This window comes from Euprymna scolopes, chromosome 3, assembly GCF_053919585.1.
Source record: "Euprymna scolopes isolate OS-2025 chromosome 3, ASM5391958v1, whole genome shotgun sequence".
NCBI classification, from domain to species: domain Eukaryota; kingdom Metazoa; phylum Mollusca; class Cephalopoda; order Sepiida; family Sepiolidae; genus Euprymna; species Euprymna scolopes.
The window spans coordinates 54840193-54865030 of record NC_136484.1 but is presented as its reverse complement, the minus strand read 5'-3'; the positions used below and the strand labels follow the sequence as shown (position 1 = coordinate 54865030).

Here is a 24838-nt window from a genome sequence, read left to right as displayed (position 1 = left end):
ACTTCGGTGACCTGGCGAGAACCTGTGTGTCAACATGATTATGCCGTGTGTGTGTGTGTGTGTATATATATATATATATATATATATATATATGTCATTGACTGGAGCTGTGATTCTGTCAGTTTTTTTTTGTTCTTTTTGTAATGTTTATGTGGTATGTAGCATAACATCACATTCTAATGGGAAGCATTTTTTCTATGAAAAACACTTGGATGACTGGTGGAGCAGGGGTGATGATTTTAAACCCTGAAACAGTCAAGGATTTACATTTCATCAGTGATGGCCAACCTCCTGAATGATTAAAGATTAAAATAAAATGTTATTTGAAGGTTTGTTTGCATACAAGGTGAGGGTGGGGTATTTGCTAAAAATGTGTTTGAACTCTATTTGGTCAAGGTACTTGCAAAACCCATTTTTTGGTTTGCATGATCCTCTGAATAATTAAAGGTACACAAGTACTACATTAGTTTTTCACCTTTACAAGTGTTGTTTGTTTTTTGTTGTTGAGCTTTTTTTTTTTACGCATGTATCTTACATAACTTTTTTCTTTTACTTTATGATAGGCTGCAATTCTGGTGCTCTTCAACCTCGGTTCCGTCCTGTTTATTCTACCTGCAGTTGTCAGTTGGGATTTGTATCGCAGAGAGGACAAACGCATCGATGTTTTCTGCTGTTCACAAAGGTAAGAATCCTTATCTTTGACTAAGTGATTAAATAAGAAAATAGAATTTTATGAATATCCAAAAAGTGACTGCCTCACCTGCCTTTTTGAAAAAAAAAAAAAAAATCTAAATAAAATAAAAATCAAGGGAGCTAATTAAATAATAATTCATACTAGATTTGTGTTGAAATGCTTACAAATTCCTATTAATCACTTAAAAATGATTTTCTTTATAAAAATAAAACCACTTGATCAATTTATGTGATTTTTGCAATGATATTTTCATGGGTATGGACATCCTTTCGAAGAAAGCCTGCTCAACCTGGCCATGTATATGTGTGTATATATATGTATGTATGTATGCTATATGCATATACATAAGATTTTACAAACTCCGAAATTTTGATATCCTTACTATATATTTTAATTTTGAATAATTGCTTTTTTTTTTTTTTTTTTTTTTTTTTTTTCAAGTTAATGTTTTTACTATCTTTTTTTTTTTTCCATTAGTGCAATTGCTAACCAGGTGATCGAGTTGACCCCTAATCGGGAAACTGACCATAAAGATCACAGTCCTCCTCATTCTGGATATGGTGGTCCAACCCACTTGAGCATCCCTTACTCTCCATCCAGTGTGTCCATACACCAGACAGTGACACGTATTTCAGTGAATGGATCTCATCCAGTCACATGTCTGGCTAAACAGGCACCTGAGCAGCGGCCAGTCATGCAAGTTGCACCCTCAACAAGGTGCACAACATCAGAAAAAGCACTTTCTCTCTCTTCTCCTCCTCCTCCTCCTCCAACACCACAGCAACAACCATCACAACATACTGTCACTTTTCCTTGTGAGTATTCATTACTGTGTTTTTTTCTTTTGTTTTTTATTTTTAATATACACTTGTATTAAAAAATATATATATCCATGATTATCTGTCATAATTTCAGTTAGAGCTTTTATACCAAGTTAAATTTCGATTAACTAATGAACATTACCAGATGGGATGTTTTAATTATGTGAGCAATTTATTGTTTGTATACTTAATAACCAGGAAAAAATAAACCAAATTCTTTGCAGGAAGTTTTTTTTTTTTTTTTTTTTAACCTTTCCAAACTTCAAAATAAATCAAGTATTTTAATAGGACGGGTTGGGGATTTTTGTTGCAGCTTTTGATATTAGATAATAAAAATTAAATTTAATAAGTTTTTAACATAAAAAAAATACTTTTGGATTTTTTTTACAGTAGTAATTGTGAAATTCAGTTTGTCATTTATCAATTAAGGTTTTGGTAGAATTTTGTTTCTAGAAGAATTTGTTATTCTATTTTCTGAAAGCTTCTTTCCCCCCTCCCCAAATCATCATAAAACTATGAATAAATAATGTACTTTCAAAATATTCAATATCTTAATCTTTAAAACTTCTGATATGAATGCATATTACTAAATAAACCTTTTTACAAAAGCAACAAAACATTATTTCCTATTGCATTATATATTAGGCATATTAAAATGCATTTTTTATTTTCTTTCAGCTGGCTGTCAATCAAACACCTCATCTCGCCAGTGCCTTGCGTCTGAAGATCCTGTCACCTGCAAGAGTCGTTGTGCACAAGCTCAACAAAAATGCTTCAACCTCTCTCTTACCTATCTTGTAAAGAAACTTTATGGGCCTTGTTTACAAAAAAAATCAGTCAAGGTAAGTCATACAAGTTATCAAATGTATTTAGGTAATAAACCTTCCTTTCGACATTTTTTTATTTTATAATGAAAATACACATGCCTAAAGGAAGGTTTGTTGTGCAAATAATATACTTGTTTCTTGTCCAGAATTCCCTCTATATTAAAAAACAAAAATAAAGAAAAATTTGTATGATATACATACCTGTGACAAAACAAAAATATCATATTCCAAAATTCACGTAAATTGAGCAAGTAGTTTTATTTTACAATAAGAAAATCAGATTTTATGAGCATCCAAAGAGTAACTTTCGCCTGTCATTTTGAAAAAAAAACATTTGTATAGGGTGTTTTTTGGGGAGTGGGGGTTGAGAGACGGCAAACTAAATAAATCACAGAAAATATGTGGTTTATTCCAAAGATTAATTTTTGGCATTTATAATTTGAGTACAGTTTTGGTCATATGGCTCCTACAGCTTGCACATATATGGCATAATCAAGAGTTCCAATTTTCACAAACTCTGCACATTAAATTAGGTTATATTTTGTCAATAACATGTCAAATGTTGTCTTCCAAGTGGTCTATTGTGTCTCGTTTATCGGCATCAACATGAAACTTTACATATCAAAATAATCGAACAAGGTTAAGTCGCATGAACTACGTAACCAATTAACAGGTCCATTTCAAGAAAATATCATTCAGCACGTTTTTTTTTCAGTGAATTGATCGTGTCGTGCACTATGTGGCTCCATCCTGCTGAAACCACATAATGAATTACCAAACCAAGCTGAACTCAAAATAACCGATAGTTTCCAAATCTGACTGAAATTAAAGAAAATAGTTGAGAATTTAAAGTCTGTTACCTCTAAAAGCATCCTATAGTTTTTTTAATTTTCCCATTTACAAGAAGTTCTGGATTTGATTTTTTTTTTTTTATATATATATAGAGACAAAGATTTGATTGATTGTATTTTACAGCAATTATTTGACCATATATATTTTCTTCTGTTTCAGGTATTTACCATAGTTGTATACATATTTATCTCAATTGTTAGTCTCTATGGTGCCATTCAAGTCAAAGATGGTCTTGACATGACTGACATTGTACCACATGGAACTGCAGAGTACAGCTTCTTGGAGGCAAAATCCAAATACTTTGGATTTTATAATTTCTTTGCTATTACAAAGGTACATAATTTTTTTTTTTTTTCTTTTTTACAATTGCATTTTTTCATCTATAATATCTGTGGGTTGTCTCCCCTTGTTTAATAATTTTGAGTAGCTGACATTTTTATTTCTCTTTTAGTTTTATGACCTTTTCTTTTCATAAGAATTTCAAGCCACTGTCAATGTTTAGCTATTATTGGCTCGTTTGACTTTGTGTGGGAATTTTTATGACTTTTGGTTTTTATTTATATTTTTTATTTACACTTATTTAAAAAAAAAATTTTTTTTTTTTTTTTGTCAGGGTAATTTTGACTATGCGCGTGACCAGAAATTACTCTATTCCTATCACAAGGCATTCCAACAGGTCGAACACATAATCAAAAGGGAGGATGGTTCTTTACCAACATTTTGGTTAGAACTTTTCAGAGAGTGGCTTTCAGGTAAGATTGGACTATTAAATCTTTTTATTTGTAATTATCTCCTGCATATTTTTATGATTTTAAAGTGGATTATTTTTGTGTCTTAATTCAAATCATTTATATATTTTTATTTCATTTTTTCCTAACCAGATTTACAGAATGAATTTGATGACAATGTTGCTAAGGGATGTATTGGGCAAAAAACTTGGTATGACAATGCAACTGAAGGTGCAATTTTAGCTTTTCGCCTTTTGGCTCAAACAGGCAATGTGGATGATCCCCATGATATCAGTCAGGTATTATTATAAGTTACTTCTCTCTCTCTCTCTTATATATATATATATATATATATATATATATATCTCATTCCCCCTCTTTCTCACATTTCTCTCATTCCCCTCCCTCATTCCTCTCTCTTTCATACAAAAAGCTTCAGATGTCCTTATGTGTTTCTGACAGTAACACTAGTATCAACTAATAAGTGATTTATCAGTCAAACATTTATTTCAAGTTTTTTTGTTTTTTTTTACTTTAATACAAGAAAGTGGCAGTTTAGAACTTGAATAGCATTCAAATAAACAAAAGTATGAAGTCATAAAAGCAGTTTAAGCAAATCTCAATTCTGTAAAAAATATAAAAACATTAATAAAATGTCCTGACTCTGATTTTTTTTTTTTTTTTTTTTTTTTTTGCAGGTGCGCAAAATTCGACTTGTAAAAGATGGCATCATTAATCCATCGGGTTTCTACAATTATTTGTCTGCTTGGCGTGGCACTGATGTCTTGGGTTATGATTCTTCCATGGCTGACTTTTACCCATCCCCCAACCCTTTTGTTCATGACTACAGGGATCGAAGTCTTGACAGTAAGTAAACAATAGTTTATGTATTCACTCTTATTCACCCCAAACAAGGCATATTGCCCCTTGGATGTAAGTGGCTACTAGTTGGGATTATGTCTACAGGGGACTGTGAGGAGTTAAGCACACAGATGTCTGTTTACATTTAAACTTCTGCATGTTAGTACAATTACATAAACAGGGGAGAATTCCAAAGTCTAGCAGCCTGTTTGGAGTAGAATGCTTTCGAGCATCTACGGACTTCAACAGTGAAGGAGTAGGGTTCTGCTGGTTTTTTTTTTTTTTTTGGTTAGTTGGGGAGTATGTACAATGTTAAAGTACTATGAGTTCATTGGTGCATATTCTATTAAAAGTACTTGTAAAAACGAGCACAGGAGTTCAACATTGCAGTGATGGGACAGAGGTTGGAGCATGGGTGATAGTGCAGGAGCATGGGAGAAATATATATATTCCGAAAACTCATCACTTTCATTAATTGCTAATAAAAAAAAAAACTGTTCTTTTTAGTAGAAGGGTGATCTTCTGTCTAATATTCATCAAACATGTAATGTCTTATAAACCCTTTCAATGTTCACAAAAGATCGAGAATCTAACGAATTTGTCTTTGTTCTGAATCTTTTATGAACATTGTAAAGATTTAAAATTTAGTTTTTCTGTTCAATTTTTACTAAAATCTCTGAAATCAGTCCTTTGATAAATGTAAGTTGATAGGAAATCTTCAGCTTCTAAAATTAATTCAAGAAAACAAAAAGGTTTCACGTTACTAAATATTACTTTTACTAATTCTGAAACGAGCAGTGACTCAAAACTGCACTTAGTGCAGGTATACTGGCTGTGAATCCTCATCTCAATTAAAGCACTTGGAAATTTCCTTGGTATATATTCCAAACAGAAGTTTGACTTCATGATGGGTAACAGAGCATTGAACTCAGGAATATATTTTTTTCCTGGAATAGAAAAACAAATTAAGAAACCTTAAAAGGGCAAGTAAAGTACTCTCTAGCCTTAGTGTGTAATCACTAGGGCTGTGACAACAGCATATTCTTTTCATTGTTTTGATTCTCAGGTATATATCTATTGATATCTTATGTTTTTATGTAGAGTGATTAATTTTGTCTAACTGTGTCGGATATATACTCGAGAGTCAAAACAATGAAAAGAATATGCTGTTGTCATAGCCCTAGTAATCACCTAGAGATGGTGTCTTGAAAAAGCATTGGTCATCCATTTGTGTTGGCATCTCAAAGAAAATGATTGGTGCTTCTACAGAATTGGGACGAGATTTTGTAGTCGATAAATGGAGTTTTCAAATAGAAAACAATGGTTCCTACTGATTTTTTGTCACTTCTAATAAATTACAATGTTAACTTTCAAATTATGCAGCCGAAATTACCTGAATATTATTGAATTATTAAATAAAACAACTTTAGTCATGTTAGCAGGTGAAAAATTTTGGCCATTTTGTTTAAATCAAAACGGAAAATTATCTCCCTTTTGAACTCTCCTGTGTCTTATGATGGTTTTCATCATATTCTATTTTTATTTTCTTTAATAAATAGTTTTCTACCTTATTAATTTTCGTAATTTTTTTATATAATCATCTTTATAATACGAGGAATATGTAGATACCATTGTTTACATGTGAAATTCAGCATTACGATTTCCGAAATTTCGTCCCAATAGTGTAGAAGTGCCGAATGATTTAATGCAAATTTTGTACACATTTATTTTTATCAATTTTTGATTAATTTATCTTGAATTTTTGTTTGTTTTTTTTTTCCAGTTCATAAATCTCATCCACTTCAATATGCACAATTACCCTTTTACCTGACAAATCTTTCAAACACCAGTGACATCATAGAAACAGTTGAGGTAAGTCATATTTCTATTCTTTCTTTTGTTAAATTTATTAATACCTACAAGTATAGGTAACAACTTTTGTTCACTTAATTGTATATGACAACTCTTTTAAAATAAGTATTACCTTTCTGCAAAAAATGATTATAAAATAATTGAAATGGCTTATTTTAAATAAATCATTTATGCCAAAATAATCATGTTATCAACTTTTTAATTTTGTAAAAAAAAAAAAAAAAATTCCATGAACATATTAAGGTTTTAAATGTATGTTCTTTTATATTTTTCAGCTTATCCGTTCAATATGTGATGAATTTGAAAAAAAGGGTCTTCCTAACTATCCTCATGGAGTACCTTTCACCTATTGGGAACAGTACTTGCATTTACGAACATATCTTAGTCTATCCGTTGTCTGTATACTTGTTGTCACGTTCCTAGCAATTGCAATCATCCTCATGAACCCCTGGTTAGCATTTATCATTGTAAGTTGAATTCAATACTCAAAATTTAATTAATTTTTCAATGTATTTATGTTTCTTATCAGTGACCATTGGTTTTCTTTCGGGTTTGGGTGGCAATAAACCTCAATTACTATTGTCATCATTATTATTTTACATTTTCATTTATTTATTTTTATTTATTTTTTTCTTACCAGGTATTCATCCTTTCTTTTATGGTGTTCCATTTACTTGGTTTTATGGGTCTTGCCGGTATTAAATTAAGTGCCGTACCCGCAGTTACACTCGTCATTGCTGTTGGTATTGGCATGGAATTTGTCGTACATGTATGCATGGTAAGTAGTTCCATCTATTTTTCTTCTGTTGAATCTAAATTAGGAGATAAAGTATAAATTCAATGTCGCAATTATGTTAGCAATTGAAAGTAACGAGTTTAGCATAACACTCGGTATCTGATGTCATTTAAATGCTGTACCTTTCAACAAAATGTTTAACTTTTATATGCCAAAAATAATAAAGTTTTATGCATTTTTTTCTTTTTACAGGGATTTTTAACTTCTGTTGGTAATCGCAATAGACGCATGTTGATGTCATTGGAGCATACGTTTGCACCTGTTGTTCACGGAGGCATCTCTACACTTCTTGGCATCATCATGTTGATGGGAGCAGAATTTGATTTTATTATAAAGTAAGTCAATTTAAAATGTCAAATCTCTTAGGGTTTAATAGAATTACAGTTTTATTTAAAAGCACCAATGAACCATAATACTTGACTTTTTGTGTACTTGTATATTAATTCAAACCAGATTAATTTTTAATCAGTTTAAAAGGCTTCAAAACTATGTTAAATTTTGAATGATTACAAAGTTGGAGAAAGGGCTGCCATCTGTAATTTATTAATGGATAAAATGGGCCGAGGTATTTTTTTTGCGTTATGAACTATCAAAATTAGAAAGGGAGTTTAAAGCATTTAAACTGATGAAGAGAAAGTAATTTCTGACATAAAATTAAAGTTTATAGGCAAACAAAAGTTGAGTATTATCATTTGTGCTCTTAAATCAAAGGAAAACGTGAATATTCCAAAGTGCTTTGTCTTATCAAAGAATTTTTTCTTTTTTTCCTTTTTTCTTTTTTTCCTTTTTTCTTTTTTTCCTTTTTTCTTTTTTTCCTTTTTTCTTTTTTTCCTTTTTTCTTTTTTCCTTTTTTCTTTTTTCCTTTTTTCTTTTTTTCCTTTTTTCTTTTTCCTTTATTCTTTTTTTTCCTTTTCTTTTTTCCTTTTCTTTTCCTTTTCTTTTCTTTTTCTTTTTATTTTCTTTTCTTTTTTTTCTTTTCTTTCTTTTTTCTTTTCTTTCTTTTTTCTTTTTCTTTTTTTTTTCTTTTTCTTTTTTTTTTCTTTTTCTTTGTTTTTTTTATATATCTAAAGGTTTTCAATAAATTTCAGTAAAATTTTGAAATGTGCACTCCTTAAGCAGTTTCTGATTTCATTGATGTATTCAACTTTAATCTTTCTGATTCAAAATTGAATTCTTTGGTAACTTTCCCTTTTTGATCAACCGAAAGCGTAGTAATATTGTTGATATGTGGGCCCTCCCCCCAATTTATTTTCTTTATAAATTTAACAGATAAATTATTTTGGGTTTAATTTTAAATCTAATTTTTCACATTAACGATAGTTCTAACAATCTCTTGAGATTGAATGCGAATACATTATTTTTATTCATATATTTATAATACCTAAACTATTAATATAATTATTTACATTTAGAGAAGCTTGATTATGTATTTCTTATGTACATACTACCTGAGGAGTCTTTCTGTTTTGTTCTCAATTAACTTCTTATTAGAAAATATTTACATTTTGAAATGCTAATTCGACAAAGGAATGTCATGAAATCAATTTTGCAATAAAATCACTTAAACTTTTACAAATGTAATTCCCATAAATAATTTAGAGGGAAGGGGGAGGTTGATGATGAAATAGCATTGTATGTAATGTATGTTCAAACAACTTGCATACTATTCATTTTTTTTTTTTTTTCATTCTAGTGAAGTTTAATTGAATCATTACATTGATTGTTTAAAATATTTTTATTCAATTATAACAACTCTACTTGTTACTGAGTACTATTTATAAACATGAATTTTATTGGATCAATAGCAATACAATCATAAAAAAAATTGTATCATCTCAGAAACGATCGTACATTGATTGGTTGCTGTTGAATTCTTGGAGTCTAAGTTAATGATTTTTCCATAAATCGTTTTACCTTTTTATATAAGGTGCAGCAGAAATATTTCCTACATTGTATGTGTAGAATTCTGACTGTTCGATCAGACAATTCCAAGGCCAATGCATGTTTGAGAGTTGAATGTGTAGGAGACTGGGTAACAGAAAGTCTCGCTGTGTTGCACTTACAGATTCACTCACCCTTCTTCAAAATCATTTCTATAGTAAAAGCACGATGTGCACCAGTCCACATCATATTGCTTGATGAGGGTACCTGAAAAAAAAGGTCAATTTATTAGTGAAATGAAAACATTGGTACTTGCATAAGTTCATTAGCAACATATAGTTGAAAATTTAAAATGTAAGGTTCCTGCCGCACCCTGTATTAGTTAAACAAAAATGACACTAAAAGACTCCCGAGCAGCACTCAATAGACACAACTACAGGGTGGTCAAAAAGTCAGGTTACATGTTAAAGGTAGAAAAAAACAATATGATCCATTATAATCTCTATTCGTTTAATATTATTTGTTTAAATATTTGAGTGTAATATATAAACTACCCCTCCTGATTTCTGGCTTTGGGGCTATGTAAAGGATAGGGTTTATGGCAAGAAGCCTGATACAATAGCGTCTTTAAAGTTATTTATTGAAGAGGAGATTGCGCGGATATCAGCTGACATGATTACACATGTTACACAATCAGTGGTTAATCGCTTCCAGCGATTGATAGAGAGAAATGGACGACAATTAACAAAATAAACATATTTCATGTTTGTTTCATTTTACATTTCAATGTATGGTACTTAAATATACGTGTATTACTAATATCGTTTTTCTTTAAAATGTTACCTGACTTTTTGACCACCCTGTAGTTCAACATAAAATGACTGCGTTTTCTTGTAAAGAAGTTAAATGATTTATTTGTCTTTGTAAGATTTTGGTTTCACCAATTTAAAAAAAAAAAAAAAAAAATAGAAAATTTAGTTTATTTTACAGGATTTAAAACAAAAAGATTGTTTGAATGAAAGTTAAAAAAGTGTGTGTGTGAGTGTATCTATCTATCTATCTATTATAGTAATGAAATACGAGATGTTCTAACCATGTTAATTTTATGCTTGTCTACATATGTGTAATCAAGAAAGTTGAATTTGCTGTAGCAAAAAGAAAAGCAAAATTCTTTTGTATATACAATGGAGTTGAGAGGAAAAGGGTAAAACTGAACCCTGGTGTGAGCTATTGTATAAAAAAAGAGGGTGAATCACTAAAGTGTTAGTTTGGCTTAGATAGGTCAAGAAATAAATCCTTTAATGTGAATACATTTGTGAGAACTTGGGTGGTAGAGATGGTAGGTGGGGGCTTGAAAGATATGGCAGTCAGATTGGCTGGCCAGACCACCCATATTGCAACACAGCCAGTGACACTTATATGCCAGTACACCCTTTCTTTCTTCCTCTCCCTTAAGCAGCCAAGGTGCCTGCCAAGGAAAGAAAGCTGTAAACATCCTCAGCCACCCCCCCTCTCTCTCTCACTCATATACACCAGGCAATCTAGCCTACCCATACCTTAAAACTCTTATGTTAGCCTTTACTAGCCCCATTGGTGTCAGGATACATAAAAGTCAAAAAAAAAGAAAGAAAGAAAAGAACACTAACCAACAAGGCAGCCAAAAGACATTAGACATGACTGGACAATCTTTTTTTCTTTTTTTTTTTTTCTTTTTTTTTTTTTTTTTTTTTTTTTTTTAACTAAAGAAAATTTATGTAAAAGCAAAATAGTTTAAAGTAAGAAATCTGAAAACCAACTTATTGTAATATTTTTTTTTAATTTGGGAGGAAAGAAAAAACATAAAATATTTAATGCCAATAAGAATGCAACAGACTGAGAAAAAATACATACTTTTTGATTTTTTTTTTTTTTTTTTACTGGATTTAAAACCTACACCTTCTGTCCAAAATGACAATGGAAAAAAAAAATTATGCTTTACCAATGTTTGCACTCACTATTTATCTAGATATATTACTAAAATATTCATATAAAATCATAGAATTATGTAATTAAATTTTTCATTTATAAATTATTTTTGATGTGTTAAATAAAAGTGAATATCCACGATTTACTTTTTATTATAGAGGTGAAGGTTTCTTTCTAAATTTGTTTGAAATGGTTGTCTGACTTGCTTTTTGCTTTCTCACTCCCCCTCACTACTGGAAATGGTTTCAGAGGAGGGAGAAGAAAATGGCACTCGTTTTTATTTCCTAAGTGTTGCGTGATTGGACACAAGTACATATATTTAGTCAATAAATGTGCAGTGGTTTTTATGTAAAGTAAATTATAAACTGATATTGCATTCTATTGTTTCATTTTGTCAAAAAAAAGAAAGTATTATCAAATATATAAATGTTCATAAAAAAAAATTGAAGTAGGTGTTTTTTTTTTTGTTTTTGTTTTTTTATTAAGTAAAAAGAATAAGATAAAAGTTAAAGACCTGAAGTATTAAATCTCTTTTCAACCATTCCCAGGAAAAAATCAACTCTAGAGAATTGTCAGGGGAAATACTTCCTCCTCCAATGGGTGTGGGGAGGTTGTAGGGTTGTTTTTTTTTTTTTTTCTAGGTTCATTGGAAAACCAAATGTTCTGGTAAATCTTTTAGACTCCAGTGTAGGTTCAGACATCAGCAGGGAATGGCACATCTGTGCTTGTTTGATGAAGGACCACACAATATGCTCGATTTGACCCTAGTGGCCCTTATTTGCACCTGGAAAGAGGACAACCCAGACACAGGCACCCCCATTTCTGATTTTTTTTTTTTCTTATCCTTTCCTCAAGCTGAGCATTGGGCCATGAAGGACATCTTTTCTTCTTCCCTTTATTCATCATACAATTAATTTAATACTTTGTTCCTAACTTCCTTCTCTATTTCACCACATTAAGGAGAGAAAACAGTTTTCAGCACTAAAAAGCTCTAATAATGATAATTATAGATTTTTTGTAATGCCTGAAGAGAGTGGCCAGGTCTACTGTTGTACACCATAGACAAATATGTAAGGTGAAAATAATTATAATGGTGCAATGCCAAGTGACCTTAGCACAAAAGAAAGGAACAATAAAAAAAAAATAATAATACAGAACATTAAGAATGAGGAAGTGTTGTGACAATTAGTAAAAAAGTATGAGTAAAATTTTTAGGACAATTGGAGAAAAAAAAAAAGACAAAAAGCTCACCAGTATCAAAATAAATGATAGGAGTAATCATATCTTTAAAAACATTTTGTAAGGTTAATTTGAAAATACTAGAAAACCAAATCATGTTATGAAATGAAGAAAAAAAAAAAATGATTGGAATCCTTTAATAAAATATTTCATAAGAGAAAAAAATGATTTTAATCATTTAATAAAATATTTTATAACATTTGTTTTTCTAATGTTTTTAAATGAATCAAAATAAATTTATGGTTAGCATTAAATTTGTTGATTTCCCCGACAAAAGAGAATGGACCTGTAAATTCACCCTTGTCCGTTCATCTGTCTGCACTTTTCTCAATAACTATGCCTTGGAATTTAAAAAAAATTTTGCACAAACATTAAACATGATACGAGTAAAAAAGTAACAGAACGGATTTTCCAGGAAAACTTTGGTTGCCCCTCCCTGGGAGTACCTTTTAGGTTAAAATGGCTAAAATTAACACTTTTGTGTTTATTAAAAAAATTGATGCCTTGGATTTTTATAAAACTTTCCGAAAAGTTGTAACTAACTGATTCCTATATAATTTTGTTTGTCTATACTTTGCGATAACTCTTGGATGTGCCCCAGGGGCTCTTTTAGGGCTAATAAAAACACTCCATTTATGGGATTATTTTACCATATTTGTCCAAAATTTTCTGTATGTCTATTTAGCAGTTTTGCATGGTGCTGAACTCAAATTTAAATGTTAAGGCCTTGGAGACTTTTGGGGCTAAATGGAGGGGGGGCAGTGCTGAACTTAGTCATTTTTTTATGCCTCGTTCACTGTGCATTCACAGGGGACCATGCATGCTTCATTTGTTTTAATCTAGTTCCTATAAAGGAATGTTGAAAAGTTTATATATTAAGCACCACAATTAGTATTCATAATTGGTGTTTCATGTTATTAAAATGAACATTGAGATATTGAATTTCAAGTAAAACTAATGGTATATCTACTTAATTGTAATGTCACAGTAACGAATATATCCAAAAATTATGAAAAACAAAGTAGAAAATTATTAATGAAAATAGCTTTTGAAGACAATTAGCGAACATTGAGTTCTGATTAAAAAAAAAAAAAAAAAAAAAAAAAAAAGAAACCAGAGTTCCACTCATAACATGGGAGGTAATAATTTTGTGAAATCTTAGGCCAATTTAGCAAAACTCAATTTTTGCTAATTGTCTTCAAAAACTATTTTCAGTAATATTTAATTTTCCATCTTATGATTTTTTTAATAATTTTTACATATATTCATTTCTACGACATGACAATTAAAATTTGGTTTTACTCAAAATTCAGTATTTAGATGTTAGAACTTTGCTCTAATAATGAAGAAGAACCTCATAATTTTATTATATCCAACATTCCAAGAGCTTTTCATGCTAAATTTAGTGCAATTGCTTGTTTTTTGTTTTTTAATCTTTTTTAGTATTCTATTTTGAGTCAAGGTATTTCAATGAACATGATCTACTAAATGTAATTAAATTTTCCACAATACTTTTTAATGTACTCTTTTATTAAAATAAAATTAACCAGTTTTGGTTTGTTTTGAGGGTCATCCCAATGATAATCTTGTCTGGACAAACTTAATTTATAGTTTTATTTAGTGATGCTCCATTATGTTTGATCTAGTTTTGATATAATATAAATATATGCAAATGCAATATATATATATTTTTTTTTTTTTTTTTTTTTTTTTTTTGTAAAATTGAAAAATATCAGAATATATACAAACATCAATAAGTCTGTGCAATCCAATATATATATATATATATATATATGACTACTTCATTTAATCACATAAATTAATATACGAAAGTATTATTTTATGCGTAAACTTTAAGTATTTACTTCGACAGTACTCAATACATAGGTAGTAAGTTATAAAAATATATATGGCAATTAAGCTACACAGAATATTCCATATATTTTTATAACTTACTACTATATATATAGAGTAAGTATAGAGAGAGAGAGAGATTTTATTATTTCTATCTTTATTATTAAAAGGATTTCCTCAGAAAGAAGTTAAGGATGTTAGTTTTGGACTGGTTCCCCTCTCGCCAATCTTTCTCAAAAACCACTCGTCTAGTTGAAACTACTGTCAATAACTTTCCCCACTCTAACTGTGCCTAAATCAAAACGTAGATTCCATGAACAAAACTTCTTTCTTAGAGCTGCACGTCTGTGGAACTCTCTTCCGTTTGCCTGTTTTCCAGCTGACTACAACTTTGTTGTCTTCAAGTCTAACATAAACAAATTCTTGATGAACCGCCCCCTTAAGTAATCCAATTTAGCAAATTTCCATAAACTACGATATTATCTCATTGATTACTGTACACTCAATAACTCTTATCTTCGAGTGGCCTCAGGGCCTTGATAAGTGGTGATTCCTATGTGAAAAAAAAATAAGTAAATAAATAAATAAGAATGGGGGTGAAGTTGAAGGGAGGAAAGAAAAAGGGAAGGGGGATCAAATTTATTTTCAAACATAAAGTTATCAAAAACTTTAAATAATTTTTAGCGCCCCCCTCCCTGTCTCTTAAATCTTCTTTTCCCAATTTTTAAGAAAAATAAATTCTGTTTTGAGGAAGTCTTCCCTCCTTTTTTTTTTTTTTTTTTTTTTTTTTTATAATAAAGATTCAGATATTAAAATCTCACCAGTTCATTTCATTGTACTATTTTTTCTATGAGTGTGTATGTGTGTACACAGACACATTTCTCTTCCTTTTGTACAAATAACCCATGTCTCCTTCTCTGCTGTAGGCTTGTCTGTTTGGAGATGTTTGTTTATATAGGACCTTTTTTTCTTTTAGATCTGTCTTTAGGTTTTAAAGATTGTGTCAGCTGCTATGGGAATAAGTAAATCCTTCTTTGAGGTCAAACCAAGAAACCCTTCTCTCTCTTTTTTTTCTTTATCAACAATAGGCTTTCACTTAGCTTAGCCCTTCCCACTCCTCCTCCCCAAAATCTACCATGTGGAACTCCTGAATTTTCTTGAAGTGCTAAAAGGGTTGCAAGCTCTGTGTGTGTGTATGGCCCACCCATCTAGCAGGAGATAGAGCTGTACAATTCGCTTCCTTCTCCCTCCTCTCTCAAACTTTTCTTTTATTCTTGTTTTAGTAAAATTTCTTTTTCACTACTCATATACCACATAAGAAAAATTCTTCAAGTATAACTATTGATTAAGCTCTATCTTGCCTGAAGTACATCATTATAAAAATAGCCGTGAACATTTTTTTTCTGTTAACTGCATTAATTTATAAAACACTTTTATGTACTAGCAACATAGTAGCCCTAACTAAAAGCAAGAAACAAAAATAATTAATAGTCTAAAACAGTTGGGGTTTTTTTTTTTTTTTTAAGAATTTTTTAAATCTATTTTAATAGGTTTTCCTTATAAGTTCCAAAAAGTTGTTACAGCTCCAAAACTGAATCCAACAACTCCTGTTTGTAAATATTCATTGATAAAATTTGATATCTTCTCCATTTATAGTGTGAAATACTTGCGGTCATTTTATTGTTTAAAAAAAAACTTGTTCGCTTGTTAAATATGTAATTCTTTACTTTATATATATACTAGCAGGCTGGCCAGCCTTGTCCGGTCATAAAATATGCTCAAATATATTTTAATTTATGCAGATTTTGTATATATTTTATAGGGTCAATACTCTTGATAATTATATTGTACCCAATATATAGGTAGTGACTTCAAAAGTAAAAAATATAACTTGGATGCCATTAGCTAGAATCAAAACCAAAACAGCAATATTTATCATCTGATCTAAGTTAATGCATATATAAAAACTTTTTTAAAAAAATAACTTTAAAGATAAATATATATTTGTACATGCATAGAAATATCACATTTAGTCGACATGCCTGCCAAGTTCCAATTTTTTTCAATTTTGACTCCTTAACAACTATTTTTATCAGCTAAAAACCATATCAAATTTTTTCCACGGATCCAAATTCCCTCTATATCAAGTTTCAAGTCTGTAGACGAAAAATTGACATAGTTGGGTAGACTGTTTTTCACACTAAAACCAACCTTGTGATGTCTAATTTTTTTTTTCCAGATATTATTACAATTGTTATAATATATACTAGGATAAATTTATTTCATTTTTCTTTTTTTTTTTTTTTTTTAATTTTTTTCTTTTTTTAATTTTTTTCTTTTTTTACCGCTACAGGTATATTTTTAATGTTTTGCTTGTGTTGGTTCTACTTGGTCTACTAAATGGGTTGTGGTTTTTGCCTGTAATTTTATCCATGGTCGGTCCACCAGGGGAGGTAAGTTCAATTTACAAGCTCTTCTATCTAGAAGAAAATAAATCTTTAATACACCTCATTTCAAGTATTATTTAAAGTATTTATGTTGTTGATTTAAAATATGAATTAAATAAAAAAATAAAAAATAATGTATTACTTAATAAAACTTGAAAAAAGTATTTTTTTAATAGTCAATATTTAATTTGCATATTCTGTCTATGAAACTGGTTATTCAAAATTCAAATAGCTATGTTCAGCTATGAACCGATAATATGATATTATGAATACAAAATTTTACACTTAATAAAAAGAAAAATAGCAACTTGTGTTAATCATATACAGATAAATATTTCATTAAACTATTATATTTATGAAATTGTAATAAAAAATAAATTTCACTTAATTTTTGTTATTTTACATAAACAGATGATTATAATAGTTATTTTTTATTTCTTTTTCAGATTATTCCTAAAGACAATGGAGACATGATTGAGGCACCAACGCCAGAACCATCTCCACGTCCTAGAGATAGACCCGTGCGCTCTGTCAGTCGACATGTTTACCCACGGATGCCATCTGATATTTCACTTAGCACAATTACAGAAGAACCAACGCAATATTCCTCACATGAAATTATTGTACAACCAGAAGTTGTTGTAGAAACTACGACAATACCGGTGTCGCGGAAAGAATCTAGCGATAGTGTAAGTAGAAAAAGTCTTTTTTGGATATTTAAATTTTTTTTATTAATGTAACGCAGGTTGAGAATCATTTTCAAAATCTTCATGGCCAATTGAATTTTGAAGAAAAAAAAAAATTCAAGAATAACAATTTCTATCTTTAATTTTTTTCAGGGAAATCATAACAAAATGTAATGTCATTTGACATACAGTAGCGTCCAAAACTAAGGGACAAAATTTTAAAACCTAATATTTTGTTAGAAATAACAACTGAAAAGCTGAAATTAAATGTTATAATTCTTTTTTCTATCCTTTGCAAATGATTCAAATTTTAGTATGTTTGGATGATAACGACTACCAGTTGTCAAAATTTCAGCTTTTCACAGTTGTTATTTCTAAAGATATTAGGTTTTAAAATCTTATCCCTTAGTTTTGGACACTATTGTGTGTCTATGTATATGTATATATATATATATATATATATATATAATTATTTTTTTACTATAATAATTAAATACCTACAGACACTGCAGTGCAGGGTGTCACGATTAACACCAGTCGACAGATTCAAACTCTGGCTCGATTAGCAAAGACCATATCCGCTCGGCTACTATTAACCGCATGAAATAACGTCGAATTTAAACATTTTAATTTTAAATGTTCTTTACGTCAGTCAGACGGTGATCTAATCGTTATACAATGATCTATGCATAAGAGTTAAATTGACCGACTTTAATTCAACTGAAAGTGCTCAACGATAAGAAACAAATTTCTTAAAGGGGCTGTCATAATATATATATATATATATATATATATATATATAGTGGTCACTTGATCTTACTAGATTCCAGGACAAGAACACGTCTTGTGGAGTATCCAGCTTAATGCTGTTACTCGAGATAGCATCACTTAGAGAAGGTGAACCATTATATCAAAATGTAATGTCATTTGACATGGGTGGGGGGTTAAATTACTGTTGCTAGGATTACTGAAATTCTGACTTCAACTCTTTATTTTAAAGTTGTTTTTATATATATATATATTGTAATGATTGGAGTCTCATTAAAAAAAATTTGACTGGACTCCTTTCAAAAACCTCGAACTCTGAGACCCGGATTCAAATTCTGATATTTCTTTGGAAATTTGTTTGGTTAAAATCAATTTTGAATGAAATAAAAAATTTAAAATGTTTCTTTGGTGCTTCTACACTATTGAGACGAAATTTCAGAAATCGTAATACTGAATTTCACATGAAAACAATGGTATCTACGTATTCCTAGTATTTTTAAAATGATTATATCTAAAAATTACGAAAATCAGTAACGTAGAAAATTATTTATTAAAGAAAAAAAAAATAGAATTTGATGGAAAGAATCATAAGACACAGGAGAGTTCAAAAGGGAGATAATTTTCTGTTTTGATTTAAACAAAATAGCCACAATTTTTCACCTGATCAATTTTTCAACACAATCAAAGTCGGGTTTTTTTTTTTGGTTTTTTTTTTGTTTTTTTCATATAATTCAGTAATATTCAAGTAATTTTGACTGCATAATTTGGAAGCTGCCATTGCAATTTCTTAGAATTGACAAAAAAAATCAGAATCCATTGTTTTTTTTTTGTTTTTTTTATCAACAACAAAATTTGTCCTAATAGTGTAGAAGCGCTGTTTATTTCTCAGCTCTTTATGATGTATCAGCTGAAACGTATCATTTAATGCACCTAATTGTATGTGCAATTGTCTTGCATTTCAAATTCTGTTTTGTTTCTTCTTTTAGAATTCTACTCGTGGCACACCCCCAATAAAACATGTAACCCGGGTAAAAGCAACAGCAACTGTCAAAGTAGAAGTCCATACACCTTTACCAGGTTGGTATAATTGAATAAACCATGCTTCAACTCTATTTCTTCTGATGCTTTCTTCTTTTTATATATATATATAAGTTGGTGCGAAAAAAATTTTTTTTTTTGTTTTTTTTTTAACGTATATATAACTAATAAAAACATTATTTTTGCACTAACCTAATATATATATATATATATATATATATATTTACTAGTGGGTAGTGGGACCTGTGGAAATTCCACAGTGGACTCTTCCATATGTAATATATTGATGTTGGCATTCTGTGGATGTTTAGCATAAATGAAGATGCCCTGATATTATTGTAGCTCTTTTGTTAAAACTGCAAAAATATTTATCTAAGCTAGCAGGGACGCCCAGCATAGCGCAGTCATAAAATATGCTTAAATATGATCTTCTAATTTATGCAGATTTCATATATATCATAGTCAATTTTCTATCAATTCTTATATATTTTTGAAATCACAACTTTACAATAAAAAAAAATATATATATATATCTATATCCATATTGACTTGGGTGTATCAGCTTGAATTGAAACCAAAACTTGTGAAGAATTCTTAGTAAAATTATTTATTACAAGAAATGAAAGGTCATAACAATCACTCGGAAAAAAAAAAAGATGTAAGTATAACACACATGCTATCGTATTATATATATATGCAACATTTTTTCTATTAAGCACATTTCATAAAATAAAAAAAATTTATATAAATTGCTCAAAAACAGATTAATCTCCAAAAAACAGATTAATATCCCTGACAATAAATCCACAAAGTACTCTGACTTACACCAAATATGGTGATTACATCAGTCAATTCTTGCCAGAAGTGAAGACCATTATTCGGAAGTTGGAAAAGATAAAAAAAAAAAAACGAATTAATAGACAAGACTTCTATTTTATTTAAAACACAAACAGAGCATTTGGTAATCAAAACATAAGCATAAATATTAAATAGTAAATTATTAAATATTTTATATAAAATAAATGTCAAAACTTTAAAAAATCGAATAAAAAAACACAAAAAAACTAACGTAAGGCAAACGAACGATGTTAAATGTAAAAATTGGAAAAAAAAAAAAAGAAAATGCAAATGTGATGGAAAAAGGAAACAGAAAAACGAACGTTAAAACTTCTTTAAAATCTGAAAAATAAAAACAAAAAAAAAAACATAGAACATGAAAAATGGCTTAAATAACCGTTTCAATATTAAAATGAAAAAAATCAAATAAAAAAAAAAACAACTCGCACCACGATTCAAACTTACAACCCTTTAGATAATGGCGCTGCCCTCTAAGCAACTGAGCTATGTCTCAATAGTTCAAAACTTGTGCGATTTGTTGCAATGCCTACAAATTCCCATTAATCGCTTAAAAATGTTTTTCTTTATAAAAATAAAACTGTTTGATCAATTTATGATTTTTGGAATATGATATTTTCATTTAATCACAGGCACTTGTATCGCACAGATTTTTCTTTATTTTTGTTTTTTAATATATGGAGAATTATGTACAAAAACTTTTTAACTATTATGTGTGAGGAGGGTATGTAAGCAATTTGAATTAAGCACCACCTCCAAATGCAGTGTTGCAAAAACTATTTGAGAGAAATGAACTAAATTTTCTTTGTTTTTTTTAATAAGCCATTACTATAAGTTTGAAGAAGGAAAATATTTTACAAAAATTTAATGGATAACTAAATAACCTATATTTTATTGCATTTCTTTTTCTAATATATTTAGTTTTTGTCCATTTAATATATTAAAATTAAATCAGCAAATCTAATGTTAATGTCAGTATTCTGTTTTATATTCTAATAAAAATGTTTTTTCTTAAAAAGGTTTTTAGCAATTTTTCTCCTTACTTTCAGGTGCTGTAGAACAAGAACACAGTTACAAAAGCAAAAGACGAAAGTTTAAAGAATTAGATAGTTCAGATTCGGATGGCAGCAAATGAGGTAAATATAATCTCTCTCTCTCTCTCTCTCTCTCTCTGTTTATATATATATATATATATATATATATATATATATATACTTGTGTGTTAAGAAAAAAAATGCTTCTCATGTTGGATTGCGCAAGCAGCAAGACATGTGTAACAAGTATGCACAATAAATAACGCTGGTGCATATTAAGAATAAATTTATTTACAAAAACAACAAACAAAAATACAAAAGAATCTTTATGGTGTATGTACTCGTCTCGAGATGAAGATGTTATATTCCAAAAATCATGCAAATTGATTTTGATTTTTTTTTTTTTTTTTTTTTTTTTTTAACAAAATCAAATGTTATGATTTTTAGTGATAGCTTATGGAGAAATTGGTAAGTCCTTAGTTGAATTAAGTTGTCTTTCCTTAAAAATTTAATGCAACCTTAAAAAAAAAAAAAAATATATATATATATATATATATATATATATATATATATATATATGGCACCTATCACCTGTTCCATCCGGCTAATCATAAAATTTGATTAGCTTAAATAAATTACAAATTACTACTTCATCATGTTATGTGATTTTTGGAACATGACATCTTCGTTCTGTGATGTACGTACATCATAAAGATTTTTCTGTATTTTTGTCTTTTAAAATAAGTGTAATTCTGAATAACTATAACACCTGGTGCTAATGTTTCTGTACATTTTACAAGAATTATTTCAATGATTATTATTTCTTAATTTATTGCGGACTATTATCCTCATCTTTCTTAGTTGTTTCATGTTTTTACGCTAATCAGGGAAAAATATTAACTTCTTTAAATATTTGGAGATTTATGAAGAATCGGAATCAGGAATTTAGTGAGGAATCTATAATTGTATCAGAATCGGGGGAAAAAATATTGGAATCATCCCATCACTAATATATATTTGTAATGGGACCATTCCAATATTATTACTGATTCCGTACTAAATTTCTGATTCTTATTCTTTATATTTAACTATAAAATGGGTATTTTGTCCTGATTACCATAAAAACACATCTTAAATGTGAATATATTTTCTCAAACGTAAAAACACACTGGGGGGGTGCGGGGGGGGGTGATCTATAGATTTTAGTTTTACTGGAAGTTTAAAATCAAACATTTATTATTTGATTATTACTTCCAGCAGTGGAAGATTTTTCTTAAATCAAATAAAAATGATAATTAAAGGAATCGTTTTGAGCATAAAAAAAATAGGCACAAATTTTTCTGATCAACCGTTTCAATACTATAATACATATATATATTGTTTGCATTTACTTAAATATATATTGAATTACCTCCCTTAATTAATCCTTTTCATTGCAAGAAAATATTTTTATACATATAGAAACAGATATATTAAAAAATATTTTGATCTAATCCTGAGAACATAATGTTAAACTATGAGAAAATCTTTTTTACATTATGTATTTATGTTCAAATATCTATTTTATACCTTTTCTAGTTAAGACTTTTCGATATTACATAGTTTAGACAAGTTTTTATGCCACTAGTCAGAATACATTAAACTGATGATCATACCTTATTGCCATTAAAGTTTATGCGATTTCTAAATATCAATTATTTTGTTTCTCTTGCAGAGTTGCAGCCGTTTCCATGTCTTTGAAGACATGTCTGATTTTGATATTTATAAATTATGAGTTCGTTCTCAGAGTCTATCGGGTTCACTCGCTGACCATTGACTCAGAAATAACAGCCCTGACGCCAACAGGCGTTCACAGATCGGATCGTCCATGGTAACACTTTGTGGAAATTTGGTAACAGAACATAAAGAGCAAATATGATGACATCTCAAAAAAAGTTGAAACAAACCTTCAAAAGGAAGAAAGATGACATTTGGGTGCTTTTTTTTTTTTTTTTTTTTTTTTAACCATCTGTGATTTTGGGTTATTATGTGAAAGTTTTTAAAAGGGTTTCCATGATAACAAGATGTGAGCAGCTATTAAGAAATGGAGAAAAAAGGCTGAACTTCTGGCAGCAGTTGCTGACAATTGGTGAAAGAATGCTATTATCGGATGTGCTTGTAGGACATCATGCCAACATTAGAAGGACAGAAAAAGAAAGAAAAATACCAAACCGCCCTTAAGTAAAAAAATAATTCACAAAAATCCCATTATTAAAAATGAGAGGAAAGGAAGAGAGAAAAAAATTAAAACTTCCATAGTTATCCCAGTTCTTTGGGAGTTAAGATTAAATTGATCTACCAAAACCTGAACAATTAACAATTACTTCTGGTGACATTATTTTTTTTTTTCTTCCCCCCCCCTCTTTCTCTTGATGACCTTGGCCTGGAAAGTCCATGAACTTTAATAGCAATAATGGTGTCCATTTCTTTCTTTCCATTTCAGTGAAGGAGGCATAAAAAAGTGAAACAAACAGTTTTACAAATAGATGTTAAAAAATAAAACAAACAACAACAAAAAATAAAAACAAAGAAAAAATGTCCGAACAGAACTGGAGAATTGAGACATTAATATTTTTAACAAATTTTTTTTTTTTTTTTCTTTTACCCCAAACTATATCTCTACTTGAGCTGCTGCTACTGTCACCGCCTCCTTACAAAATAACAGAATTGCACCCCGTCTTTTATTTTGCAACTTCCATTTTCAGAAGAAAAAAGTGCAGTCACATGTTGAACACTTATATTTTTTTACAATTAATTTATGTCTTCCGAGAAAGATGAACAAAACAGATTGGTTTGAATTTGAAAAAAGAATGAGAATAACTTTTTAGAGCTGTGATACGACTAACTTAAAAGAAAACTTTTTTTTTTTTCCTTTTGTTTTTTCTCTCCCTCAAATCTAACAATTTCCTTTTATGGCTTTCTACATATTTAAGTCTCTTCAAACAAACACACAAATCATATTGGTATCTCTTCACTATAGAAGAGTATATTAATTGACTTCGAAAATATATTTAAAAACAAAAGAAAAGCAACCACCATATCACCAGCTCTGAAATTTAATTTTTTTTTCTCTCTCTCTCTTAAAAACATAAATACAGAACCAAAACAGAAATAAATGTATTACAGAGACAGACTGGATATTAAAAAAAAAAGAAACAAAGGTTTAATGCGCACCATGTCTTGGTTTCATCCCGTCCAAAATTATCTCTATTCAACCAATGCTTGGAGCTTCTTTCATTCTTTAAATTATTTGTTTGTAGACTCTGTATTATTTTTCTACCTCTGCTTATATTTTGTTCATTTTTCTCTCTTTCTTGAAACTGTTCAACTTGTTGCTGCATTTTATTTCTTTAACATGCATAGCACAGCAGTTTGTTGTGTCATATTTGTACTAAATTGTACACCTTGAATCTTTGGTTGACGTGATGGATTCATTTTTGGACATTTTGATTGGCATCTCTTTTTCTTAAAAATGGCCAGAAGCATTCTAACCCTTTCTCTTTTTCTTCATTTTTGTTTTATTATACTTGAGATGCTTCCATTAATTTCTCAGGTGCTTTTTTTTTTTCTTAGAAAAAAAA

At 29.5% G+C, this 24838-nt stretch overlaps 1 protein-coding gene across 1 annotated transcript in view; it reads left to right on the top strand.

Moving 5' to 3' along the window:
- Positions 1-23421, top strand: part of LOC145255534 (protein patched homolog 1-like) — a 114602-nt gene extending 91181 nt beyond the window's left edge. The window contains exons 14-29 of the mRNA XM_080113993.1: positions 564-682; positions 1172-1509; positions 2194-2357; positions 3354-3527; positions 3808-3946; positions 4076-4221; positions 4621-4789; positions 6567-6655; positions 6931-7122; positions 7296-7433; positions 7644-7786; positions 16744-16843; positions 17284-17526; positions 19278-19368; positions 21234-21320; positions 22933-23421. Coding sequence (XP_079970119.1) covers positions 564-682; positions 1172-1509; positions 2194-2357; positions 3354-3527; positions 3808-3946; positions 4076-4221; positions 4621-4789; positions 6567-6655; positions 6931-7122; positions 7296-7433; positions 7644-7786; positions 16744-16843; positions 17284-17526; positions 19278-19368; positions 21234-21319 — 2331 coding nt within the window. The 3' untranslated portion in view covers position 21320; positions 22933-23421. The remainder of the gene's footprint in view (positions 1-563; positions 683-1171; positions 1510-2193; positions 2358-3353; positions 3528-3807; positions 3947-4075; positions 4222-4620; positions 4790-6566; positions 6656-6930; positions 7123-7295; positions 7434-7643; positions 7787-16743; positions 16844-17283; positions 17527-19277; positions 19369-21233; positions 21321-22932) is intronic.
- The last annotated feature ends 1417 nt before the right edge of the window (positions 23422-24838 follow it).